The 12,631-nt window shown below is 39.1% G+C and overlaps 1 protein-coding gene across 1 annotated transcript in view; it reads left to right on the top strand.

The window, feature by feature from the left end:
- Positions 1 to 12,631, top strand: part of LOC121854586 (serine-protein kinase ATM-like) — a 134,334-nt gene that overhangs the window by 68,859 nt on the left and 52,844 nt on the right. The window contains exons 29-32 of the mRNA XM_042349271.1: positions 250 to 343; positions 3,793 to 3,924; positions 7,585 to 7,738; positions 7,891 to 8,010. Of these exons, the coding sequence (XP_042205205.1) occupies positions 250 to 343; positions 3,793 to 3,924; positions 7,585 to 7,738; positions 7,891 to 8,010 (500 nt within the window). The remainder of the gene's footprint in view (positions 1 to 249; positions 344 to 3,792; positions 3,925 to 7,584; positions 7,739 to 7,890; positions 8,011 to 12,631) is intronic.

Genomic DNA, 12,631 nt, shown 5'->3' with positions numbered 1-12,631 from the left:
AATACAATAAACACTTTTATTTACATTCAAAGTAGGGCTATTCTTGATTAATATATTGGTAATGGTTGAGCCATACCAATTACCCAAAATCCCATTAAAACAATGGTTTCGGTTAATGAAATTTTTGGTTAACGAACGACCTTCTGGAACAATTTGTGTTCGTTAACCGAGGGACCACTGTGTGTGTGTGTGTATATATATATATATACCGGTACACCTGCATTTATATATTTCTCTTTTTTTCTTCAGATTATTGCAATAGCATCTTACAGACGGTGTGCTGCTGTGCCTTACAACATTGCCCTGGATCGTTTATATCAGTCATTCCATCTCTCTTTGCACGGTAAATGCTTTGTTTCTCGGAAGTCGTACTACCTTTAGTATTAGAATCTATATTAGGGATAATTGTGCAATTTTGTATAGTCAGTAAGTCTAGTGGTTGAAAGGTTGAAGCCTTGAGGCCTCAACTTGTGACTGGTATATAAGAATCAAGTACAGTTTGTTGTTGGTAGCTGTAACAGAGGTGCTCAGCTATGTATAGAGTATGGTAGCATAATGAAAAATCAAATTAAGGTGTAGTACATACAGAAGTCCTTGATACTTAGAGGTTTGGTTGTACACCAAACAATAAGAAAGTAATTTATTGAATTGCAGAACAAATAGAGAAACTGGGTGTTGGTTTCTGGACTTTCCAACCCATCTCTACCTCACCAGATGCTCACATTGTTAATTAATTTTGCATTATGTACAGTTTTTAAATTATGTAGATCGATTCCGGTTTAACTCCCTAACACTGTACTCAGTGTTTTGGCACATGTAGTATGGTATTCAGTACAGTAATTAGAAACAAGTAAAAGTAAATATGAATTTTGTGTTGTATCCTCTGTTATTTGCTTCCTAAGCACCTTGGAGTCTTTCCTCACTGTGAATCACATCAAACTTGTGTAGTTGCAAATGCATGGGGTTAAATTAGGTTTTTCTGTGTTATCAGATTCATAGGGTGTACATAACAACTGAGGGAGTCCTATATTACAAGTAATAATAAATTTGCTGTCGGGGGATGAACTTGGTGGTGTTGTGGGACACTGCGTTGTATGGAGAAAAGGTAAACCAAGTGGATATCTAGAAGTCTTCTTGTAGAAGGGGACCACTATAGTAGAATACATCTGGTGAAGCAGGTAGAGAGAATAAGTGGCAGCCAGTCTGTGTGTAGGGCTTGAAAGAATAAATAAAGATAGGTGTGGTGTTACAGTATGGTCGTGGATACTTACATAATGAGAACAAATACTTTAATAGGGTTTGTCATGTAACTGTTAGATAAAAGTTATATTGCCAACACACACACACACACACACACACACATATACATGCATACATACATACATACATACATACATACATACATATACAGTATATATACAGTACAGCTACTCCTTGACTTACGACATAATCGACCTACGATCACACGCGTCGGCATGCCTCAAGGCAAGCCTGCCTCACCCAATGACGTCATCTTCTGCATAAATAATCGTTTCTTTGGGACACACGTAACATATTTAGACTGAGAAACGATCTACAATAACTTTAAATTTAATAATAGTCCCTTAACTTCATGAATCTTGCCTACATTAATTCGATAAAGTACATTTAATTTCATATAGGCCTTGTTCAAAATGCTTCCACCGCGCTTGGGGGCGTTGCCTGCGCTTATTTGACTCGCCATGAGGTATGGGGGGTTTCACCCTGGCCTACTTATGTTTTCTTGTTTCTCAGATCGGTTATTTTTGTTCTGACGTCTCTAAATGTCATACCGAAATTTCTGACTATTACAGACTAAGGAGAAGTACAAAACAAGGTGTATATATACAGAGGAGGGTGAGATCAAGTCCACAATGGTCAGGTATTAGGTAATGACCCTACTAATCTTCAAAAAAGCACCGCAGCAGTCGGTAGTCAGGTCAGAGGGTAAGATGACCCAACCTTCTCACCTGGTTACAAATCTTCTTAATTACAAAATTATCCAGTTTGTACGTACCATTACTCAAATTCATGTTGACTGATTCGGTATGTTTAATGAGACTAGATTCTATAATGTTCCTACTGTCAATTGAATTACAAGGTAATATTGAGGAGGCATTATCCCAGTCAACGCAATGCTTATTAACCCTCAAATGAACAAACAGAGCATTGGATTCCTGGCCTGTCCTAACACTATATTTATGTTGTTTAAGTGTTAGGATAGTGTTTGGAACCATTCTTGCACAAACCTTTGTCATGTATACAATTCTTCTGTTACAATGCGTCGAACACTTTCCTCGTCTAAATTAACTTTCTCAGCTATTGCTCGAACACCCAACCTACGTATTTTTCTAATCACATCTCGCACTTTTTCAATGTTGTCATCGGTAACTGCTGTGCGTGGACGGCCTGGGCGGTCATCATCTTTCTCGGTTTCTCTGCCTTCCAAAAATCGTTTGTGCTATTCAAAAACTCGTGCCCCCGACATGCAATCTTCACCGTAAGCCTTGGTCAATAATAGAAAAGTTTCCGTCTGGGATTTCTTAAGTTTAACGAGAAACTTGATTTTAACTCGTTGCTCAGTTTTGCAGTCCGACATTTTCCGACCGAGCGTAAGAACACGTCTATACTTCAACACGCGTCCATTTGTACCGAGTGAAGCGATCGAGTTGAGCCTTGTCACACTGACAGGTTAGAACATGTCCATAACCATCTGTTTGTCCCTCCCCTCCCTCTCTTGGCTCCCGAGTTATAGGGTGTCTCGTTATTTTTGTGTCGGACCTCGTATTTATTTGGAATTGATACAGTGAAATGGGCAGACACAGGTAAACAGTAGTAGTTGGAATAATATTAGCTGCAACATTTGAGGAGTACAGAATTGAAGTGTCAATTAAATCTGCTCTAACAATGCTATAATGTGCCACCTTAATAGTTTCACTGGTTCCATAGTAATGGTAGTTTGAAGATTCTTTAACTTTGTTTTCTCTGTTTCATTTATGGCACTTGTCCTACGTTGGTTCTGTGTGCCTAATTTGTTCTCTTCTCTCCATGCTACTGTTGTTGGTCACTTTACTACTTCCTGTTATTTGAATGAAAAATAATTATAAGTAAGAGTGTAATTTTTATGAGAATTCAATTAGTATCATTAATGGTAACTTTTTGTATACCACCTCTTACAAACTTGTTTAGCTAAGTCTACTGCATAGCTAGCAGCACTGACTAGCCCTGTCTGGTCTCAGTATCATGCTTGCCTCCTTTTAGGTTTAGAATCCACCTTTATTGGATACAGTTTTTGAGATTTTGGTCCATATATTTTGAACCGATTATATTTTATTTTTACCCCTTAATACTAACTATGTCTGGTGTTATATGTGTGTGACTGTCCTACTTCTAAGTGTGTCATACAATTTTTTTTTCTGCCCCAGTTTCAAAGGTGTTTTCAGTTGCCACAGATTGTATACTTTAGATACCATACAATCACCAGCAGTGATGCTTTACTCTCAGAGTTCCACAGTCATCACTATGGTGATAGAGGGGAGAGCAACCTTGTGCGAGTGCCAAAATTATTGTTATGTAGAGGAAAACAGAACAGAATTCTACAGTTGCTAATAAAGGTCTTTATTATTCTTACTATTATTTTATACTTTTATGAATAACTAATTTATAAGGTCAGGCATCTCCTTGCAAATAGGGCTTAGACTGAAAGGGTTAAAAAGCCTTAATAGGATTCCATTAAAAATTACAGTATTTGTAATTCTCATTTTTTCTTGACAGTTTATTACCACTCACAAAAACATCATCAGCTGTTAAGGAGTCAGCTGTAAGTATCATCCGTGAAATATTGACAACCACTCACCCTGATGTTCAACTTGCTGTGTCTGATTTACCACCTTTACCAGATGATGAGTAAGTACATTTTGGTTTAATATCCCTCATTTATACTTATTTACAACTACACTTTCCTTTAGGTCAGCATATAAGTACTTAAGGAAATGAACACTACTCTTGCACAGACACACATGTTGACTTGTGGTTGTTGTCAAATGTGTGCCACCAAATGGCCACCCAGTGCACTACAGTACCAAGCTGTGTTCCATGGTGATCGCACACGGCCGTGATGGTGTCACTCAACGATTGCCGGTCTGTACTAATATTTTTACTTATTTTTTGGTTTTTACCTTACAGTTAGAGGACATCACTAATGTCCACATTGTACTCCATTTTGTGACTGTGAAGTGATTTTTTATTTTGTTTTTTGTAACTGTAAAGTGCTTTGTCTCTGTTGTTGTGAACATGATGTGAGCAGTGTCAGCCACAATAACATTATCATTGTTTGCTCTGTTTTTGTGAAAAGTACCACTAAGAGAGCTCAGGTTCTCAACTGGCTCAGCCATGTCAATACAGTAGAAGTCCAAAAATCCGGACTGCTTTGGGATTGGGTCGGTCCGGATTTTCGGATTTTCCGGATTCTCAGGCAGTACTTTTAAAATTCAAATTTAAGGAGGAATAAAGAAGAGATGAATAGGTACATTTTGATAGTTTATTCATTAGCAAATATAGCATGCTTCATTTATCAAAACAAGCAGTTTTAAAGAAAAAGCTGTGGATTCTAGAATTTTATTCTTTGCCTTTTTTATATCATAAATTGTAGACTTTCTAATGTCGTATGTTTCCATTAGAACAGTATTGCTCACACCACATTCTAGTTTCTTAATTATTTCAAGTTTGTCACTCAATTTCAACGTGTTCTTCTTTCTCTTCACACAACGAAGTTTATCTACTTTAGGAGCCATAATTATGGGCTTGTACAGTACTTTGTAAATGGAAAGAGTAGGACTCAAAATTACATACGTTGTCACAGTTTGATTGCTCGTTTTAAAGTGGCGACCGTGTGGTCGCTTGTTGTCGCTGTGGCGCTCATGCATGCGCACATACACACAAAAGCCTGCTCAATTATTAAAAAAAAAAATTGAAATGTCCGGATTCTCGGTGGTCCGGATTTTTGGACTTTTACTGTATTGTTATTATTATCCACTCTGTATATCTGTATTTTTCTGGCTAAATAAACTGTTTTAGTATCAATATCAAAGTGCTTTTGATTGTGAAGTGAGCAATGCAATTTTGAAAATGTCTGGAAAGGCCAAGGCACCCAGGAAACCATGTCTCTGGAGGTGAAGCTTGACTTTACGAATTGACATGAGACTCCCCAGAGGCTGTGTGGGAGTCAGAGTGACGACTCCACTCCACCTACAAGAGGTCCCTTTATCCTTGAAAGGGGACATGTAATGATGACCAGGCTTGTTCTTAATGGTGTAGTGAGTCTCGTTTAATCGTTTTATGTATATTATTAGTGTAGGATTTTTTCTGGTGATGCCTGTGGGTATTGGAATGGCTGAAAATGCATCCCATGGAGTCCCATGTTATAATGATCCTGATTTATGATATTTTGACTTGCTACCTGTTCTGTACCACTTAGGCTCTATTCTTGGGTATCAACTTACCCAGCCTGGGAATTGTTTTGTCATCTTTTGTTCAGAACTTATGGCTTTTTTTTTTATAGAAAATAATAAATTATTGTACAAGTATCCCCTAACATACAATGGGTTTCTGTTATTTTAAGTCAATTCATTAACCTTGTCATATACACTAAAATATTTTAAGTGTGTGTGACCACAACAAAAGACACGCGACCACTCGTGAGGCTTGGTCATCTTCATTCTGCGGCCAATTTATCCCACAAGAAATATATTTTGTTTGCATGATTTATGTCACTGAGTTTGCTATTATTTTGGCTTCAACATCAGCAGGAAAAAGCAAAGTTGAGAATAAGATTATTTTTTTCACTCTAAATAAAGAAAAAAATTACATGCATTCCCAGCATCATATGTCAGATTTTATAGAGCTGTACAGGTAGAATTTGATGAGCTTTATAATGGTGGCTTTGGAATTTTGATACAACTAATAGTGTGGAGGAAGAGAGAGGAAATAAAGAGACAAATAGGACCTATCAGCACGGCTGATGGCTGGAAACTGATGGACAGCGGAACTCCACTCACACTTTGGTACTTTCTGGAAGCTTCCCTCACAAGATCATACAGTCATCTATAATGCAAAAAAATTTGACTCAGTTGTCTTGAAAACTTTTTATTTTATTTGATTTGCATCATGATAAACCAAGGTACTGTATTATTGAAGGTTAAGGCGGCGCCTCACTAGCACTTTTTTCCGTAATTTTACTCCATAAATTTTCTAGAAGTTGTCAATTTTCTGAGCACGCCCTGTCACACACAACAGTCTTTCTGTATTTGTCAATTGTAAACAAAGAAAATGGTGTTGTGCACCTTCCTCTTCATTTTTTACTGTATCTATCATCCCTTGGATCCCACAGCCAATATTGTCTATCATGTAAGTATTCTTCACACTTTGGTGCTGGGAGGAGATGTCCTCTCTTTGTTGAGGAAGCCGGCCTTCTACACTTGCTTTAAGTTTTATTTATTAACATATAAATGGATTTTATGGAAATTCAGTGTTATATATTGTGTTTTTATCTTACATTATTTTATATTAGTCTTTTAAGTCTTTATTTTAATTTGGCGACATATGACCTAAGCTGTTGCATCGCCAAGGATGTAATTACTACTATTAATCAATCACTCAGACAGGCGTGTCCACACAGGAATAGACTGAGAAGAAGTTGAACACAGTGCACAATGTAAACAATTATATCAGATGTATTAACAAATATCAACATCAATAAGAAATTTTAGACTTAAGCAATTTATTAAAAATGCGATACTGAATACTTTTAAAACTAATATAGCTATTTTACGTGGTTCAATATTTATTTTATATACGTACCTGTAAATGTCCTCATTGTCACATATAGATCTTGACTTGAACACAGAAATTGGTGCAAGCAGAAATATTTGAGCGAAACAGACTAGAAAAATGACAATTTGTAGAAAAAACAACGGAGACCTGGAAAATTGACGGAAAGGGTGTTCGTGTGACCCAACCTTTGTCTTCCAGGGAGGGAAAATGATGGTCATCTGGAGGAGTTTTCACACAAAGTTCATCAAATATATGTTGTGTAAAAATAATAGAAAAGAATAAATACACTGAAAAGATGAACATTGTACAGGTATAGTAGAGTGTAAATGTATCTCTTCACATCCTGGGTGGCCACCTTGACTGTGTGACAACTAAAAGTTACATTCTTTAAAGAAAAAAAGGTGTCAAAATGTGAAATGTATAATTTTTTTTTTCCATACATACATACAGTATATCAAGGAATACCTGCAGTTACTGTACTATGATTTATTGCCAGTATTTGAATCACCCTTCATAATTTAAGTAATTTTGTTCAATAAATTCAGTGAAGTGATTATAAAATGATAAATTCACTACTTATACTTTGTTGAAAAGCAGCAGGTAAAAAAATATATTTTTAGATACTTAAAGAATATTCTGTATGTGAAGGAGTTGTGCTGATAGTCGATATATTTACTGTAGTCAAACTTTATTATTATCTTTTTATTAATATAATTTTGTTTTCTTTATTTACAGAGAGTTTCAGAGCCTGGACACTCTGAGAGAATTTCATATTCAACTTAAGGCTTCTCACCGTGGTAATCTCTCACTTCATGATGAAACAGAAAATTTTCTCTCTCAGTCTTTGGGTCAGATAAAACCACATTCTGTTTTACACCTCCTGACAATGGTATGTAAATGCATAAGATGATGTCAAAGTCAATAACTGGATTAATTCATGGTTTGGATTTAATTTGTCAGATAAAGGGGAACTATTGCAGTACTTGAAATAACTAAGTTTTTGGCTTTAGTTCCAAATTGAACTCTTTATTGTTTTTTCAGTTACAAGTTCACAGAGTTCGGATTGGAGAGTTGTATAGAACTGGTGGATTAAACCAAGAGAGTGTGGGACATCAGCTCACCTACCGCCTTATTACCCTTGCATCTGGAAGTGATGAACAGGTACAGTACTGTACTTAGAGTAGGTGGTCATTTTTTAACTCTGTATTTCCACCTTACTTGTCGTACTGGATACTTGGATGTATAATGTTTCATTTTTAATTAATGGTTATCAGAGGCCTTTATGTGGCCAGATCATTTAATATAGTTCATGTAGTCACTTCATAACTTGATGTTATATTCCTTGGTATCATTCTATAGTCATGAAAATTTGATTAAATCTGTTTATCCAGAAAATACTGTTAATTTGTTTTAAGTGGAGAGCAGGAATTATTCCTAATACGAATAATGATATGCAGGGTTAAGTGGTTTACATGCCATCATCTTTTTCATCACTCTTTTATGGTCATTTTCTATGCTTGCGTATGTTTGCCATACACATTATAGTATATAAATACCTTGTGTTCTATAAAGTAATTCACAATGAAATAAACACATTTAATTCAAATGAGACAGTAAACAGCATGGTATCCAATCCTGGGTGCACAAATTACCTCTAGCCTTGTCTCTGTATTATATCTTTGTATATTGCATCTTTCCCTTAACTGTGATAAACAGAAATACTACCATAGTTTTAACATGCTCCTACAGGCACCTAGCATGAGGGTTCAAGAACCTCTGTGAGCCTACAGGCACCTAGCAGAACAATATGTTGTATGAGGGTTCACGAACCTCTGTGAGCCTACAGGCACCTAGCAGAACAATATGTTGTATGAGGGTTCAAGAACCTCTGTGAGCCTACAGGCACCTAGCAGAACAATATGTTGTATGAGGGTTCAAGAACCTCTGTGAGCCTACAGGCACCTAGCAGAACAATATGTTGTATGAGGGTTCACGAACCTCTGTGAGCCTACAGGCACCTAGCAGAACAATATGTTGTATGAGGGTTCACGAACCTCTGTGAGAGTAAATGGCATGGAAAGTGAGGAATTGGAATTGAAAGTTGGTATGCATCAGGGGTCTGTCTTGAGCTCTTTCTGTTTATTGTGATGTTAGATACACTGTCACAAGACTTAAGGACTACTTACCTAGATAATTGTTGTATGCTAATTATTTAGTGATGATAGAAGGTTTCTCTGCAGAGATAGTAAAACAGTTAAAAAATGGAAGGACAATAAGGATTTGGAGGGTGTGAGAGTGATTGTATTGAAAATAATAATAATAATTGCTGCCTTGGGTGAAGGACTTATTGGAAAGTGCAAAATAACCATGTGCTGTCTGTAAGGAATATGTTAGAGTACAGTCAACCCTCACTTTACGCGGTTAATTCAACCCACAGGGTACCACGGAAAGTGAGAAACGCGTAAAGTGAACAACATAACATATGGGATTAATTGCAATAGAGACCGGGCCGACCCCCAAACTTCACTTTTTAACGACACACAACTATGTTGTAGTAAAAATATTATCTTAACTTTATGATGGTATGCACACACAATTATTATAGAAGAGGTTAGGATAGGAAAAATAAAGGTTAGTTTAGGAAAAATAATGGTTGGGGGTAACACTTACGTTAGTAGAAGAGATGGGTCGGTGTACGGGAATGGAGGCTGGTTCCGAGGCAGAGGGCAGGCTACTGGCCCTCAGGTGAGTCATCATCACTGTCATCCACACTTGTCAGGGTCTCCCTGACAAATCCCTCAAAGTCATCATCACTGTCTCTACCTCTGTCACTATCACTGGCTTGGGCTGGCTGTGGTGGGTTGCGGGCGAAGAACTCTGTTATGCTTTGCTGACGGCTGGTGTTTATGTTGTCGTGATAAACCTTGAAGTAGGGCTCCATAGCCTGCAACAGCTGGGAAGTGAAGATTTCATACCTGTTTGCGTCAGGGTCGTCGGAAAGGAGGCGCTTGACTTTCTCGATACACTCGATGGCTCCCCTAACATTACTATGGGATAACTTGCGTTCTTCTTGGGACGCATCACCTGCCTCTTCACTGACATCATCATCATCTACCATCTCGTCGGTAGTCACATCAGGATCCCTTATCACCTCCAGGATGTCGTCGTTGGTGGTCTCGGAGAAGCCTGCAGCTGTAACACTCTGCGCAGCTTCTCTGGCAAGGTCCACTGCTACTGCAACAGTCTGAACCTCACCAGTCACAGATTGACTCTGCCTAACGGCCGGAATGCCTTGCAACACATGTCTCCATGCGTGACGAACAGTTGCTACAGACAGCTGATCCCATGCTTCCACCAAGAAGTCCACAGCTTTCTTGATGTTGAATATTCTCCAGAATTGCTTTAAAAGTTCTTGTTGCTCTGCCGACTGTTGATCCTCGTCGTCTTCGCTCTTGCTATCGGTGGTGGTGTCACTCAGGTTACGCAACTCTTCCCTGGTGTTGGTGTAGTCGTTCAGGAGCTTGAATTTTTTAGTTAGAGAATGCAGCTTTTACATTACAGATTAACTCTTGGTCCATGGGCTGTAATATAGACGTAGTGTTGGGAGGAAGGAAGACCACTTTCACGTTGGGGTGACGATCTAAAAGTAGTGGCGAGTGTCCTGGTACGTTGTCCAGCAGCAACAAAATCTTGAATGGCACATTCTGTTGCTCACAGAATTTCTTCACATCGGGAACGAAACAGTCATCAAACCAGGAGAGGGACAGTGTAGAGAACATCCACGCCTTACGTGCAGTCAGCCAGTGGACATTTAGCTTGGTTATGTCCATGCTCTTGTAGGCGTGCGGCTTGCGTGCTGTGTGGATCACCGATAACTTGAGCTTACAGGTACCGGAGGCATTGGTGGTAAACAGGACGGTGATGCGCTCCTTCTGCAACTTCCGGCCCCGACACTTGCTGGCATTCTTCACAATGAAGGTCTTGGAAGGTAGCTTTTTCCAAAAAAGACCAGATTCGTCCATGTTAAACACCTGGTCGTCGGTGTACTGTCCTTCCTCCATAATCTCACGTAAAAACGGAGGAAATTCCCTAGCCGCAACACGGTCAGCACTAGCTTCTTCACCACCAATGTTGATATTGGTGATCTTGTTCCTCTTCTTAAACCTCTGTAACCACCCAGAGGAAGCATTAAAGGGTTTGGGCTTTGTAATTCCCATCTTTTGTGTCACTGCAGCATACAGTTCACGTGCGTACTCCTTAACTGAGCGCGTGTCCACCGCCATGTTCCGTCGCGCCTGACGCACCAAGTAGCTCACAAGTAATTTTTCCGTCTTGAGAAGCACCTGGTTGTGAAAATACTTGATCATAGAAGCACCTGTAGACTTTGTGATCTTCATGTGCTCCTTTATCTTGGCTGCATCCTTCTTTATCATCCGGATCGTAGATTCGTTCACACCATGCTGGCGCGCCAAATCAACCTGTCTTGTTCCTTTCTCCAACTCTTGGATGATATTGTACTTCACCTCGTAGCTTAAGGAACGTCGTGTCTTCCTTGGCTTAGGGCGGCTGGGTCCAGGTAAGGAAAGGATTCTCTCTGGGGGGGGTGGTCCAGCAGAAGCCATTTTACAGAACAATGGATGCACGATTACACGGTGTGGCCTGGAGGGATGAAACTGCTGCGGCTAGGTCAAGCATCATCTTTCCTCCCTCCCTCCCTCCCTCCCTCCCTCCCTCCCCCGGGTGGACACGTCATATTACTTTAAATCAATTACAGCTAGCAGACGGAGGGAGGTAGGGATGCATGGCCAATCACAGTCCGATACGTCATATGACTTCACTGATAACGCAACAGAGACATGCACTGCGCAATCTTACCGCGCGGCTTGCCCAGGCGGAGGCGGGAGCAGGCGGGTGGGGCGAATCTGAAAATAGCGTCGAGCCAGACACTCTCCGCATAAAGGGGTACACGCACCGCGGAATGTGAGCATACCGGTTTCGGCACGGTACCGCGTAAACGTGGAAACACGGAATGTAGGACCGCGTAAAGTGAGGGTTATTTGTACTGTCTCTAGAACTTTAAAACTACCAACAGACATTCTTGGGTACATCCAGGGTGTCATCCGTGAATAATAGAGGATAGCGAAATAAAAATCTGCAAATTTGTGGGGGCCCCCTTTATATATTAAATACGTACTCTGAAAGCACGAATTTGCTACCAGAGTTTAACAGTTAATTCATGTATGAGTTTTCTGATAAACTTCCTACGTGATCATGTTTGAAATAATAAATGTATGGTATGTATCTTCATATAATTTAGCTAAATATCTTTCTCATCAGAAACGGTCATCCCAGTGATTATGAATAAACTCTTTTAGAAATACATCATTACTTCAGGACGAAATCAGACATATTTGAAACAGCCAATCAACTGTAACTCTTTGAAGAGGGGCAGGGCATCTCTTCTCAGGTGGGAAAAAGTGCAGCATAGTATAATTAGCAGAAAACAGAGAAAGCCTAGTGTCTAAGAAAGTGGAAATTCTCCAAAAATTTTATATGGAAACTCCATGACTAAGAAATTTTGATTCATGATACTGTACAGTACTCAAGTGTACCATATAAGATGTACATTTTGATGGTTGGAAATGATGTGCAAACTTTTATTTTATGTGCGTATATGGAAGAAAAAAAAGAAACTGCCATTCATTGAGTCCTTCAATAAACGACAGGGCTTGGACAATTTCATCTGGTACTGTACAGGGGTATTTGGGGTGGGGAGGGGGGG

This window comes from Homarus americanus, unplaced genomic scaffold, assembly GCF_018991925.1.
Source record: "Homarus americanus isolate GMGI-L3 unplaced genomic scaffold, GMGI_Hamer_2.0 scaffold54302, whole genome shotgun sequence".
Taxonomy (NCBI): Eukaryota; Metazoa; Arthropoda; class Malacostraca; order Decapoda; family Nephropidae; genus Homarus; species Homarus americanus.
Note: the sequence above shows the minus strand (reverse complement) of the source record. Positions and strands in the feature narration are given on the sequence as shown.